The sequence below is a fragment of the Mustelus asterias genome, unplaced genomic scaffold (assembly GCF_964213995.1).
Source record: "Mustelus asterias unplaced genomic scaffold, sMusAst1.hap1.1 HAP1_SCAFFOLD_171, whole genome shotgun sequence".
NCBI lineage: Eukaryota > Metazoa > Chordata > Chondrichthyes > Carcharhiniformes > Triakidae > Mustelus > Mustelus asterias.
Window position 1 is genome coordinate 623,709 of NW_027590177.1, and position 15,140 is coordinate 638,848.

At 48.0% G+C, this 15,140-nt stretch overlaps 3 protein-coding genes across 5 annotated transcripts in view; all 3 read left to right on the top strand.

Moving 5' to 3' along the window:
* The window catches only part of LOC144485228 (uncharacterized), a 36,905-nt gene extending 29,607 nt beyond the window's left edge, over positions 1–7,298 (top strand). Inside the window, exon 6 of the mRNA XM_078203435.1 lies at positions 5,640–7,298. Within this exon, the coding sequence (XP_078059561.1) occupies positions 5,640–6,908 (1,269 nt within the window). The 3' untranslated portion in view covers positions 6,909–7,298. The remainder of the gene's footprint in view (positions 1–5,639) is intronic.
* The window catches only part of LOC144485202 (uncharacterized), a 199,433-nt gene extending 184,673 nt beyond the window's left edge, over positions 1–14,760 (top strand). The window contains exons 1-2 of one of the 3 annotated variants that reach the window (XM_078203410.1): positions 10,006–10,055; positions 12,430–14,760. In XM_078203410.1, the coding sequence (XP_078059536.1) occupies positions 12,782–13,627 (846 nt within the window). In that variant the 5' untranslated portion in view covers positions 10,006–10,055; positions 12,430–12,781 and the 3' untranslated portion in view covers positions 13,628–14,760. Of the gene's footprint in view, positions 1–10,005; positions 10,274–12,429 lie in introns of those variants that run through there. The other 2 variants (XM_078203409.1, XM_078203411.1) reach the window with 2 other exon arrangements.
* LOC144485232 (uncharacterized) overlaps positions 1–15,140 on the top strand; it is a 155,905-nt gene that overhangs the window by 20,509 nt on the left and 120,256 nt on the right. The gene's annotated exons all lie outside the window — the stretch shown is intronic.

Below are 15,140 nucleotides of genomic sequence, written 5' to 3' on the forward strand. Positions count from 1 at the left end.
ATGTAACTGAGAGCAGAAACAATAACAGCAGAATTCAACCCCTGTAATCACTCGTGAACTTGCTGATGTGCCTGCCGGCTGGATAGCTGAGTGAATCCCTTCCCGCACACAGAGCAGGTGAACGGCCTCTCCCCAGTGTGGATGACTTGCTAAATCCCTGCCCACACGTGGAACAGGTGAATGGTCTCTCCCCAGTATGAACCCGTTGATGAGTTTCCAGGTCAGACGGGCAACGGAATCCCTTCCCACAGTCCCCACATTTCCATCTTTTCTCCATGGTGCCAGTATCCTTGTGTCTCTCCGGGTTGGACAATCAGTTCAAGATTCATCTGCACACAGAACATGTACAGTTTCACCTCACTTTGAATGGTGTGATATTTTTTCAAGCTGTGTAACTGGTGAAAGTTCTTTCCACAGTCAGTTCAATGGAACGCTCTCACTCCGGTGTGTGCATGTGTCTCGGTGCTTTTCCAGTCACACTGATGTTTGAAATCTTTTCCCACAGACAGAACAGAGAAACATTTCTCCATCCACATTCTAAGGTTGACAGTGTTCGTGTGCTGATAAATTGAGCAACTGTGAAATATTAGTAAGAATTTTGATTTGAGTTTCCTGTCTGTAAAACTTCCACTTCAAATATTCTGCAAAAGAAGTTTACAAAATCACTGTCAGTGTAGGAAAAAAAATCGAAACAGGCAATTCTCGTTTCTCTGGAATATTTTTTCCTCTCTTGTTCCCCTAAATCAGTAAATCCCCGTCCCACACACTCTCCCTCCTCCCTGGACTGAAATCCAAACCCATCTCACCATTTCTTTCCTCCACTCCCAGTTTTCTCTCTCCCTCTCCTCTGTCTGGGTTCAGTTCTCCAGCTGCTGTCTGCAGACTGACAATAAAACCAATGGGTCTTATTGGGGGTGTTGGGGCCTCCAGCGGGTGTTTGTGAATCCTCCCCGCCCACCTCCCAGGGTTTCCTTCCTTCCCAGAGATCAGAGTCCTCATTGATTTGAGGCCAAAGTGTAACCTTATTTATTGTCCCCCTCCCCCATCCTCTGATGTGAACCATCCTCCAGTGGCTGAGCCAGGATGGGGCCGTTAACCTGCGCCTGTTCCCGGGAGGGAGGGAGGGAGAAGCCCCGCAGCTGCAAACCAGGGAGCTGACAATGATTCTGAAGGGTTTGCGGATCCACAAAGTGTTTCCAAATCCTCCCAGCCACCGCCTAACGCTGACTCCGCTTCTCCGGGACAAACAAGCGCCAAGGACAGCAATGACACTGCGCATGCTCCACATCACAATGCCTGGGGACTGATTGACGGCAGCTCCGGACCAATAGGAAGAGGGGGCGAGGCTGGTCCCCCAACCAATCGGAGTGAATGAGGGGCGGGACTGGAGGAACGAGCGGGAGCGGCTGGTCCTCCAACCAATCGGAGTCAATGAGGGGCGGGACTGGAGGACCGAGCGGGAGCTGCTGGTCCTCCAACCAATCGCACTGAATGAGGGCCCGGACCAATAGGAAGAGTTCCCTATTCTTTGCATGGGAGAGATGCACATGCGCAGTAAGCAACGGCGTTCGCAGTGCGGGTGAAAGCAACTGGAGGGAAGTTCCTGTGTCTCATCAGCAGCCGGTAAGGATGCAGAAACATAGAGGGAGCAATGGAAGCGGCGGATGGACGTAGAGGGTTTCTAAATATCTGGTGAAGGCCTCAAACCTCGAATATGAGCCCGTAGGTCCCGTGTTTGCAGCTTCAGGTCTTTTTCCCGAGACGAAGCTCAGGTTAACGGCCGCCATCTTGATTCAGCGGGGAACAGAGCGCACGCGTTGGTGTCTTGGTGACGCAACCGTGAGTGGGCGGGTCTTTGTGTTTCTGCTCCCACCGGGTCCTAATGCACCCATCGGGATTAATGCATTCCAACAATGAGCAATAGATTTTCAAACAGCTTCACCCACTCCCAGGCTGCACCTGACGTTTGCAGCCGAGAGAAGTTGATGGGTCATGTACATATTCAGTGTGAGAGGTTGCATCCCTGTGTACTTAGCTGAAGCGGTTACACGGCTTTTGTACTCATTGGAGTTTAGAAGGTTGAGGAGGAATTTATTAAAACTTACAGGATACTTCGAGGCCTGGACAGAGTGGACGTGGAGAGGATGTTTCCACATCACAATGTTGGAAAAACTAGAACTAGAGGGCACAACCTCAGACTAAAGGGATGATCCTTTAAAACAGATGAGGAGGAATTTCTTCAGCCAGAGAGTGGTCAATCTGTGGAACTCTTTGCCACAGAAGGCTGTGGAGGCCAGGTCATTGAGTGTCTTTAAGATAGAGATAGATAGGTTGTTGATGAATAAGCAGATCAGGGGTTATGGGGAAAAGGTAGGAGAATGGGGATGAGAAAAATATCAGTCATGATTGAATGGTGGAGCAGATTCAATGGGCCGAGTGGCCCAATTCTGCTCCTATGCCTTATAGCCTTTTCGTTACACTTCAGCCCCAGGCTCCTCATGTTTACATAGAAGCGGAAGTAGATCATTCAGCTCTTTCAGCATTCCCTGCCATTCATTATAGTCATGGCTGATCCTCAAATTCAATACCCTAATCCCACCCCCCACCCCATAATATCCCTTTAGCCCCAAGAGATATATCTAATTGAAATCAGGCTCTACTTCCACTTTTGAGGAACGGAGATCCAAAGAGTCACAACCCACTGAGAGAAAAACATCTCATCTCTGTCTCTATGGGCAGCACTGTTTTTTAAATAGTGACCGCAAGATTCTCCCATAAGAGTAAACAACAGTTCTAACAAGTTTTTAGAAGGTATTTTGAGAGACAGAATCTACAGGCATTTAGAGACACAAGGACTGATTAGAGACAGTCATGTGAGTGGCATTTAGAGACAGCATGGCTTTGGAGTGGAAAATCATATCTCACAAATTTGATTGAGTTTTTTGAAGGAGTAACCAAGAAGGTAGATGAGGGCAGTGCAGTTGATGTTCTCTACATGACCTTTCGCAAGGCCTTTGACAAGATACCACATGGTAAGTTGTTGCATAAGGTTAAATCTCACGGGATCCAGGGTGAGGTGGCCAATTCGGTACAAAATTGGCCTGATGACAGAAAAAGTCTCACAACACCAGGTTAAAGTCCAACAGGTTTATTTGGTAGCACAAGCCACAAGCTTTCAGAACACTGCCCCTTCATGAAAGAAGACAGAGGATGGTTGTAGAGGATTGTTTTTCAAACTGGAGGCCTGTGACCAGCGGTGTGCCTCAGGGATTGGTGTTGCGTCCACTGTTATTTATCATTTATATTAATGATGTGGATGAGAATTTAGGAGGCATGGTTAGTAAGTTTGCAGACACCAGGATTGTGGCATAGTGGACAGTGAAGAAGATTATCTCTGATTGCAACGGAATCTTGATCAATTGGGCCAGTGGGCTGACGAATGCCAGATGGAGTTTAATTTAGATAAATGCGAAGTGATGCATTTTGGTAGATTGAACCAGGGCAGGACTTACTCAGTTAATAGTAGGGCATTGGGGAGAGTTATAGAACAAAGAGATCTGGGGGAACAGATTCATAGCTCCTTGAAAGTGGAGTCACAGGTGGACAGAGTGGTGGTGAAGGCATTCGGCATGCTTGGTTTCATTGGTCAGAACATTGAATACAGGAGTTGGTACGTCTTGTTGAAGTTGTACAAAACATTAGTAAGGCCACACTTGGAATACTGTGAACAGTTCTGGTCATCCTATTATAGAAAGGATGGTATTAAACGAGAAAGAGTGCAGAAAAGATTTACTATGATGTTACCGGGACTTGATGGTTATAAGGCGAGACTGGATAGACTGGGACTTTTTTTTCTGGAGTGCAGGAGGCTGAGGGGTGATCTTATAGCGGTCTATAAAACCAAAGGTAGGGGAGTCTAAAACTAGAGGTCATAGGTTTAAGGGGAGAGATAAAAAGAGTCCAGAGGGGCAATATTTTCATACAGAGGGTGGTGAGTGTCTTGAACAAACTGCCAGAGGTAGTAGTAGAGGCGGGTACAATTTTGTCTTTTGAAAAGCGTTTCGACAGTTACACGGGTACGATGGGTATAGAGGGATATGGGGCAAATGCGGGCAATTGGGACTAGCTTCGGGGTTAAAAAAAGGGGCGGCATGGACAAGTTGGACTGAAGGGCCTGTTTCAATGCTATAAACCTCTATGACTCTATGAATCTCTGCATCCAAGACCTTTCAGGATGTGAAAGGTTTAAATTAAGTTGCCTCTTACTCTTTTAAACTCGAGCAGAAGCTAAACTCGAGCAGAGACTGTCTCACTGCTCCTCATCAGACAATCCACCTATTCCAGGTATTAGTCTACTAAACCTACTATGAACTTCTTCTAATGCACTTATATTTTTCCTTAAATAAGGAAATCGATAATGTAGACATTGCTCCAGATACAGACTCACCGTGTGCAACTGAAACATAACTTCACTGCTTTTACTCCATTCCCCTCATAACAAATAATAGCTTTCTGAACTACTTGTACCTGGATTTTCTATCGTGATGGATTTTGAACACTTTTTTTTTACAGGGGGTTAGAAATTGAGGATTTACACACCACAAGCTCAAACCAAGAGAAAATGTTGTCTCTTCTGATACGGGCTTTCTGAATGGGATAAGTAGGTAGATGTGAATGGAATGTTTCCACTTGTTGGTTTTTCCTTTACTGGGAACCATGAACAGACAACAAATAAATCAAACAGGAAAATAGGAGATGTTTCTTTCTTCAGACAGTTGTTAGAATTTGGAACTCACTGCGACTGGAAGTGGTTGACACAAATACTTTAGATGCTTTCAAAAGGAAAATATATGAGCCTATGAGAGAAAAGGGATTGGAAAAATCAACTGAAAAGCTGAGATGTGGTGATCAGAATGAGAGGATACCCATGTGGAGTATAAACTCCAGTACAGACTCGATAAACCGAATGGCCTGTTTGTGTATTCTCCTTCCATGTTCAAAGACAATAACAATCAGCTCCTAATGATCCGAGTGACTGTCAGATCTCGACGTGATGTTTGGTTTGTGTTTTCTTGCTGTAAATCCTCCTTTCCAATATCCTGTAACGGGAGTTTACAAAAGTCATCACTGTCAGTCCAGGATAGATATATTCATAGAATTCCACAGCTCGGAAGGAGGCTATTTGGCCCATCAAATCGACTCTCCGACAGAGCATCCCACCAAGGCCCCAACAACATAACCCAACTTATTTACCCCACTAATCTCCCTCACGTACACATCCTGGGGGAAAAATTGATAATTTAGCATGGCCAATCCACTAACCTGAATATCTTTGGACTGTGGGAGAAAACCGGAGCACCCGGAGGAAACCCACGCAGACAAGTGGAGAATGTGCAAACTCCACACAGACAGGTAACCACGGCCGGAATCGAACCCAGGTCCCTGGCGCTGTGAGGCAGGAGTACTAACCACTGTGCCACCGTGCCAGCCACGTAATTCTTTGTAAACTTATTTTGCAGGAAATAGAAGAGGAGGATTTGCAGTCTGGACAAACAAATCTCACGTCAGACAGAGTCAATCAATTCATTGGGATGTGAAGATTTGTACATCTGAAGGGATTTAATTGACCATCTCAGTTGGAAACTGGTGAGAATCTGTTTCCTTGCTCCTCCTGTGGGGAGGGATTGATACAGCTGGAAAACATGCTGACACGACAGCGAACTCGCAATAGTGAGAGTTCATTCACCTGCTCCGTGTGTGGGAAGAAATTCATGTGTTCTTCCAACCTGCTGGCTCACCAACTCAATCACATTATTCAGAAGCCTCTTCAAAGCTCTGACTCTGGGGAAAGCATTGAAACCTCTGAGGAACAGGCCCAACACCAGCTCCTTCACACTGACGAGAGACCGTTCAGCTGCTCCCACTGCGGGAAGAGGTTCAGCCAGTCCTCCCGCCTTGCAGAGCACCAGCTCCTTCACACACACGAGAGACCGTTCAGCTGCTCCCACTGTGGGGAGTCGTTCAGCGACTCAGTGCATCTCACTGAGCACCAACAAGTTCACACCAAGTACAGGCCATTCAGCTGCTCCCAGTGTGGGAAGAGATTCACTCAGTCCTCCCACTGCACCGTTCACCAACAGATTCATTTTCAGAAGAGACATTTTAAATGCTTTAAATGTGAGAAGACCTTCAAAAAAAGGATTAGTCTGCTGAGACACCAGGGCACTCACACTGGGGAGAGGCCATACGTTTGCCCTGTGTGTGGGAAAACATTTACTTGTTTGCAGCATCTGCTGAGTCACCGGCCTATTCACACCGGGGAGAAGGCATTCATCTGCTCCGTGTGTGGGAAGGCTTTCACGGAGTCATCCAGCCTCTGGAGACACCGCCGCATTCACACAGGGGAGAAGCCGTTCTCCTGCTCCATTTGTGGCAAAAGATTTGCTCAGATTTCCTCCTGCAATCAACACCAACACATTCACTCTGATAAGAGACCTTTTCAATGCTCAGAATGCAATAAGACCTTTAAAAGAAGTGATGATCTGCTGAAACACAAACGCATTCACACCGGGGAGAGGCCGTTCCTGTGCTCTGTGTGTGGAAAGGGGTTCGCTCAGTCGTCTGGCCTGCTGAGACACCAACGCATTCACACCGGGGAGAAGCCGTTCACCTGCTCTGTGTGTGGGAAGGGATTCACTGATTCATCCTATATGCTGAAACACCAGCGAGTTCACACTGCGACAGAACCGTTCACCTGCTCCCTGTGTGGGAAGGGATTCACTGATCCATCCCGCCTGCAGAGACACCAGCGAGTTCACACTGGGGCAAAACCTTTCAACTGCTCCATGTGTGGGAAGGGATTTAATCAGTATTACAGCCTGCTGAAACATAGACGACTTCATGTGTGACCGGCAACGTTGGATTCTGTTGTTTCTGCGCCCTGAGATAAACAATAACAATTGGATGAATAGGGGAGGCAGCGGCACAGTGGAATTATCACTGGACTCAGGGTAAGGCTCTGGGGACCCAGGTTCGAATCCCACCACAGTCGATGGTGAAATTGGTATTCAATTAAAATCTTCAATTAAAAGTCTAATGACAAACCTCAACCTTTAATCAATTGTCGTAAAAACCCATTTGATTCAGTAACGCCCTTTAGAAAAGGAAACCTGCCGTCCTTACTTGGTCAGGCCTACATGTGTCTCCAGACCAGCAATGTGGTTGACTCTCAAATGCCCTCTGAAATGGAGGGCAGTTAGGGATGGGAACGAAATGCTGGCCCAGCAAGTGACGTCTACATTCTGTAAAAATGAACTGAAAAAAGTTCCTCAGTATCTCAGTAACCTCCTCCAGCCCCACAACACTCTGTGTAAATACAAGTTGTTGATGATTATGCCCTGAGATCGATAACGTGAACCCGATTCCCCTCGTCCGCCAACTTGGCAACTTCTTCACAAAAAGTAAAGCACATGGGATTGGGGCTGTTGTACTGAGATGGGTAGAAAACTGATTGGCAGACAGGAAACAAAGAGTAGGATTAAACGGATCTTTTTCCAACTGGCAGGCAGTGCCTATTTGGGTAACGCAGGATCAGTGCTGGGGCCTCGGTTACTCACCTGCCATGGGTCTTGTTTTTTTCCCCCTGTTTATTACGCATCATTTTTAAATTGTTGCTTCCTAAGAATCTAATTTAAAACCATGGATAAGCTCAAACCACTTTAGGAAAATCTGTGACTCTCTGATCAAGAATCTTACTGACTACTGCACACCATTCTGGTCACCGTATTATTAAAAAAATATCCGGGCACTGGAAAGGGTGCAGAGAAGATTTTAATGATGAGATTTTAATGTAGAAGGCAGCTCACCACCACCTTCTCAAGGGCAATCAGGGATTAGCCATAAATACTGGCCAAGCCAGCAATGCCCACATCCCATAAATGATTTTCAAAACGTGTGTGTTTTTTTTATCAGGAAAGGATTGACAGGCTAGTTCTTCTTTCTTGAGAAATGAAGGCTGAGGGGTAACCTGAGCAGAGGTCTTCAAAATTATAAAAGGTTTAGATCCAGAAATAGTGTTTCCTCTTGTGGGGAAGAGCAAAAAGTAAAGTTTTTATTTATTAGTCACAAGTAGGCTTAGATTAACACTGCAATGAAGTTACTGAGAAACTGGAGACAATCAATATAAAACAGTCACTAAGAAATCCAATAGGAAATCCAGGATAAATTTCTCTACAAAGAGTGGCGAGAATATGGAAATCACAACTACAGGGAGTGAAATGAACAGTATAGATGTCTTTCAGGGGAATCTCAACAAGTACTTCTGAATGATTTTATAGTTCATTCAGGATTTATTTCAAAAAGACTAAAAACAATAAAGTGACAGGAGATAATTTGCAGGGTGTGAGACTCTGTGTGTGAGGGTGTCTGTGAGTGAGTGTGTTGCTTTTCATTGGTGTCACAGAAACCTTCCTCTTTCTGAGCAGACAATCTGGCCCCTGAAATGATGTGAATTGTACAACTCAGAGATTCTCCATTCAGAATGACCATGTGCTGTGTAAAACCTGACATCTCCACAACCAGTCTCCTGGAACAACGTGAAGTGACTACAATTTTTTAGATTGATTTCTTTGCTCTCAATATTTTCTCAGTTCATAAGTTCATAAATTCCATCATTATCCTTGAACACACCGATGGTCTCCACTTTAAATACTTCTCTCAGTCTTACCAACATATAGCAATTGGATTGTTGCTATGACAGGAACCAATTCTGTAAATCTGATTCCCACCAAACACCAACCCATATCCCCATCCGAGTTCCAGATTTTAATGAGATTTCTTAAAACACAGGCAGCCTGGCAGCACAGTGGTTAGCATTGCTGCCTCACAGCGCCAGGAACCCGGGTTCAATTCATGCCTCAGCTGACTGTGTGGAGTCTGCACATTCTCCCTGTGTATGCGTGGGTTTCCTCCGGGTGCTCTTGTTTCCTCCCACACTCCAAAAATGTGCAGATGAGATTGATTGGCCATGCTAAATTGGCCCTTAGTGTCAGGGATAAGCAGGATAACTACATGGGTTACGGGGATAGGGCTGGGGGTGGGATCATTGTTGGTATAGGCTCAATGACCTCCTTCTGCACTGTAGGGATTCTATACCCTCTGTACTATCATTACATTGGATCCAATACTGTGTTCACTAACACACTGCAGCCTGACTTATTATTGGAATAAACACTGTGTTTGTTACACTCAGAGTAAGTAATCTAAAGTAAATCAAGGCAATCCATGACGAAGGGTCATCCAGACTCGAAACGTTGGCTGGAATCTCTCTCCACAGTTGCTGTCAGACCTGCTGAGGTTTTGCAGCATTTTCTGTTTTGAAGTCAGTGCTTTGCTGTGTTGTCTCTGTGCTCCATCCCCATTCTGATTGTATTGGAGCCTGTGTGTGTCATTGTTACACTCCGAGTAAGTCAGTGCTTTGCTGTGTTGTCTCTGTGCTCCATCCCCACTCTGATTGTATTGGAGTCTGTGTGGGTCATTGTTACACTCAGAGTAAGTCAGTGCTTTGCTGTGTTGTCTCTGTGCTCCATCCCCACTCTGATTGTATTGGAGCCTGTGTGTGTCATTGTTACACTCAGAGTAAGTCAGTGCTTTGCTGTGTTGTCTCTGTGCTCCATCCCCACTCTGATTGTATTGGAGCCTGTGTGTGTCACTGTTACACTCAGAGTAAGTCAGTGCTTTGCTGTGTTGTCTCTGTGCTCCATCCCCACTCTGATTGTATTGGAGCCTGTGTGTGTCATTGTTACACTGAGACTCTGTCACTGTGATTATTGGACAAACAGCAAGTCACCGTCACAATGCCCGGCTGATTGACGGCAGCGCGGACCAATGGGAAGAGAAGGGGCGCGGTTGGAGGTCCGAGCGGAGAGGCTGGTCCTCCAACCAATCACAGTGAATGAGGGGCGGGGCCCGTTCTGACTGGAGCATGCGCAGTCTGGATAATGGCGACGGAGACGGGCTGTTTTTTCGGCTCGGAGATAGGTTAGCGGTGATTGACGGTACGGAGGGGGCGAGGGATCTCGCGGGTGGACGGAAACGCTGCGGAAGCAGGTTGTGTAAGCGGTGAACCTCGGTAAAGAGCTTCACGGCCCCAGTTTGCACCGAGCGGTACCGCAGCTCCTCATGTTCGGGCCGCGTTCACAACACCAGGTTAAAGTCCAACAGGTTTATTTGGTCGCAGAAGCCACGGGCTTTCGGAGCGCTGCCCCTTCATCAGGTGAGTGGGAGTTCTGTTCACAAACAGGGCATATTGGGGCGGCACGGTAGCACAGTGGTTAGCACTGCTGCTTCACAGCTCCAGGGTCCCGGGTTCGATTCCCGGCTCGGGTCACTGTCTGTGTGGAGTTTGCACATTCTCCTTCCGACCACCCTGCAGGAGTTGCCCGTCTTTTACCAGGACCTCCTCACTGTCTGGAACAAGGTCGCCTCGCGACGCAGCTCTCCCCCGTCAGGAATCTGCTCCTCCAGCCGTATGACTTCAGGTGGCTGGCGGAGAGGAGGGCTGTGGACGCCGGGGTGACCAGAATCGGGGACGTGCTCGATGGCGGAGGAGCGGGCTGGATGAGTCCCCACGTGCTGGCTGAGCGCGCGGGGACGTCCGTCTGGCGCGCGGCCAAAGCCATCCTAGACCTTAGGACGGTCGTGCTCGGCCCCGAAACTGCACGCAAACTTGAGACGGCGCAGGCGTGCGGTGGGATCCCGCCCGAGCGTTCCCCTGTTCGGGCGGAATTCCACATTGGCCCAAAGCCTCAGCCCCCTCCCCTGGGTGAGGTGCCCCACAGCCTGAGCCGCCTCGCGGAAATGCCCTCCGTGCCTTTTTCTACCACGCGGAGGCGTTTCCTGTGCGGGCTGCTGCTGCACATCCTCCACTACTGCCTCCTCGCCTGTCGCCCGGATACACCTTGGCGGGCCTTGTTGCCGCCGGGCGGCGGAGGTCCCCGCTGGAGGTCCCTCTACGGAGGGATCTCCCCCAATTACGTCGGGGACCTGGGGTGGAGGGTGATGCATGCAGCAGTTCCGCACAACCGTAGGGTTCACTGGTTCACGGGCTCCGAAGACTGCCCTTTCTGCGGCCTTGTGGAGTCCGTGGACCATGTCTTTGTTGTGTGTCTTAGGCTGCACTCCCTTTATGTTTTCCTGAAGAACCTTTTGTTGATGTTTTGTCTGCACTTCAGTCCCACGCTCCTGATCTACGGACACCCGGTGCGGAGAGGGGAGGGTCGGGATGGCGACCTCCTCGTGAACCTGCTCCTGGGCCTGGCGAAACGCGCCATTTACCGGTCCAGGCTGCGGGCGATCGAGGGGGCCGTCCATCCTGACTGTCTTCCCCTCTACCGCGGCTACGTTCGCGGCCAGGTGTCCCTGGAGAGGGAGCATGCGGTGTCCACGGGCGAGGTTGACGCTTTCCGCGCCCGCTGGGCACCGCAGGGGTTGGGGTGCATTATTGACCCCAATAATCACATTTTAATTTGATGTTTTTAAGTTTCCTTTGTACTTTGATTTCTGTTAGGGCTGTTCCCCCTCCTTTTTGGGGAGCTGCCCCTTTTACTTTGTCCTGATTTAATCTGAGTTTGTTTACTTGGTTTGGTTTGACCTAAAAAGAGGGCATATATGCAACAAGGCGCATGCGCAGCCGGCATCGTTTTCGGGGGTAATATTGTCATTGACTGGGAGGAGCTTGTTCCCCAGTGTTCAGAATGGAGACAACTTGTCCATCAAACTGCATCAACCCTCTGAGTCCCAATGTCTTATTGATGAGGCAGAGCGGTGGCAGAGAAGGAAAGAAAGGGAAAGAGCTTTGACAAAGGGTCATCTGGCCTCAACGTCAGCTCTTTTCTCTCCTCACAGACGCTGCCAGACCGGCTGAGATTTTCCAGCATTTTCTCTTTTGGAAAGGGAAATAAATTCTGCTTTCCAGATCCCACTATATCATGGGATGTTTTTCCCATTCATCTTCTGTTCCACCATCCTCATAGGTAGCGAGTTCCAGATCATGTGCTCTCCCTACCCAAGTATAAATCTTCCTCAAATCCCTGCTCTATCACTCTGCAAATAATGTCCTGTATATTACACTTTTATCCAGTATTATAGATATCTGTCTGGCAGTCTGCATGGAGATTTTCAGCTCCCTGTGTCCAGGACAGGAAGCAGTGAGCATGGATCTGTCAATCAGCCTCAATCAGCACCTTCAGGAGAATTGGGAGGGTGAATATTAGACACAGCAGAGTGAGAATGGAGAGAGAGTGTGTGGGATGGAGATTCACAGCTTTTGGGGAATGAGAGAGGAAAGAATGTTCCATAGAAACTTGAACTGTCTGTTCTGAATTTCTATCTTGTACTGACATTGATGACTTTTGTAAATTCCTTTTACAGGATATTAGAAGGTGAGGATTTACAGACAGAAATCTCAAACCAAACGTCACATCAATATCTGACAGAGTCCTCAATTCGTCGGGATCTGAATATTATCGACCTTTGAATCCAGAATGGAAATGTTTCTCTGTTCTGTCTGCTTCAGGAGATTTTAAATTTCAGTGTGACTGGAAAAGCACCAAGGCACACACCCGAGTGAGAGTGTTCCAGTGCACTGAGTGTGGAAAGAGCTTTAACCAGTTACACAGCCTGAAAATACATCGCAGCATTCACAGCGGGGAGAGACTGTACCGGGTTCTGTGTGAGATTTAACTGATTGTTTAACCTGGAGAGTCACAAGGACACCCGCACCATGGAGAAACTGTGGAAATGTGGGGAATGTGGGAAAGGATTCAGTTTTCCATCTCAGCTGGAAATTCATCGACGCAGTCACACTGGGGAGAGACCGTTCACCTGCTCTGTGTGTGGGAAGGGATACACTCAGATAATTGATTTACAGAGACACCAGCGAGTTCACACTGGGGAGAGGCCATTTACTTGCTCTGAGTGTGGGAAAGGATTCACTCGGTTATCCAGTCTGCAGAGAGACCATCAATTTCACACTGGGGAGAGACCTTTCATCTGCTCTGTGTGTGGGAAGGGATTCACTCAGTTAATTGATTTGCAGAGCCATCAGCGAGTTCACACTGGGGAGAGGCCGTTCACTTGCTCTGTGTGTGGGAAAGGATTCAGTGTGGCATCAGGCCTGCGGAGACACCAGTTAGTTCACACTGGGGAGAGGCCGTTCACATGCTCTGTGTGTGGGAAAGGATTCAGTCAGTTGCCCTACTTGTTGAGGCACAATGTCACTCACACCCAAGAGAGACCCTTTAAATGCTCTGACTGTGGGAGGGATTTCAAAAGCTCTCAGCTAATGATGTCCCACCAGCGAATTCACACTGAGGAGAGACCGTTCAGCTGCTCTCACTGCACAAAGAGATTCAGATCATCATCTGCCCTGCGGACACACCAGCGAGTTCACACTGGGGAGAGGCCATTCCCCTGCACCGTGTGTGGGAAGGGATTCACTCAGTCATCCCGACTGCAGAAACACCAGCGAGTTCACACTGGGGAGAGGCCATTCCCCTGCACCGTGTGTGGGAAGGGATTCACTCAGTCATCCCGACTGCAGACACACCAGCGAGTTCACAAGTCATAGAGTCATACAGTACAGAAGAGGCCTTTCAGCCCATCGAGTCTGCACTGACAAAACTATACTAAATTTACACTCATCCATTTTCCAGCACTTGGCTGATGGTGTTTGAACTGTCAAAACATTCAAGTGCTCATCCGTGCGCTTTTTAAAGGTTGTGAGGTTTCCTGCCTCCACTCCCCTCCCAGACAGTAAATTCCAGACTCCCACCACCCTCTGGGTGAAAACATTTTTCTTCAAATCCCCCAAAACCTCCTGCCCCTCACCTTAAAATGATGCCCCCTCGTTATGGACCCTTCAACTAAGGGGAACAGCTGCTTCCTATCCACCCTGTCCATACCCCTCACAATCTTATACACCTCAATCATGTCCCCCCTCAGCCTTCTCTGCTCGAAAGAAGACAATCCAAGCCTATCGAGTCTCTCTTAGAACAATGTGGTTGACAATGTGGTTGTCTCTCCTTATAGCTCAGCTGCTCCATCCCAGGCAACATCCTGGTGAACCTCCTCTGCACCCCCTCCAGTGCAATCACATCCTTCCTATGGTGAGGCGATCAGAATGAGTACAAACTGGGGTCAAGCAGGGCTGCGTCATCGCACCAACATTCATCCCCACCTTCCCCGCAGCAACTCTCCACCCCAGCACCATGAAGCTTCCCACTGCAGTCGAGCTAACTGACTGGACCAGTGGGAAACTTTCAATCTCCGACCCCTCCAGGCCAGAACCAAGAACCAGCCCAGCCTCAGTCATCGGGCTGCAGTACGCAGACTCTAAGGGGGGTGGAGGGGAGGTGATGGCCCAGTGGGTATTATTGCTAGACTATTAATCCAGAAATTCAGCGAATGTTCTGGGGGTCTGGGTTCGAATCCCGCCACAGCAGATGGTGGAATTTGAATTCAATTTTTTAAAAAGTTAAGAACCTACTGATTATCATGAAACCATTGTCGATTGTCGGAAAAACCCATCTGGTTCACCAGTGCCCTTTAGGGAAGGAAATCTGCTGCCCTTACCTGGCCTGGCCTACATGTGACTCCAGAGCCACAGCAATGTGGTTGTCTCTCGAATGCCCTACAAGGGCAACTCGGATGGCAATAAATGTCCCATAAATGAATGAAGAAAATGCCTATTTGATTTGATTTATTATTGACACGTATTAGTACACAGTGAAGAGGATTATTTCTTGCACGCGATACAGAAAAACCATAAAGTACATAAGGAAGGAAATGAGAGAGTGCAGAATGTTACAATCATAGCTGGAGTGCAGAGAAACATCAACTTAATGCGAGGTAGGTCCATTCAAAAGTTTGATGGCAGCAGGGAAGAAGCTGTTCTTGACTCGGTTGGTTCGTGTCCTCAGACTTTTGTTTCTTTTTCCCTGATGGAAGAAGGTGGAAGAGAGAATGTCCGGGTGCGTGGGGTCCTTAATTATGCTGGCTGCTTTTCCGAAGCAGTGGGAAGTGTCGACAGTGTCAATGGATGGGAGGCTGGTTTGAACGATGGACTGATCTTCGTTCACGAC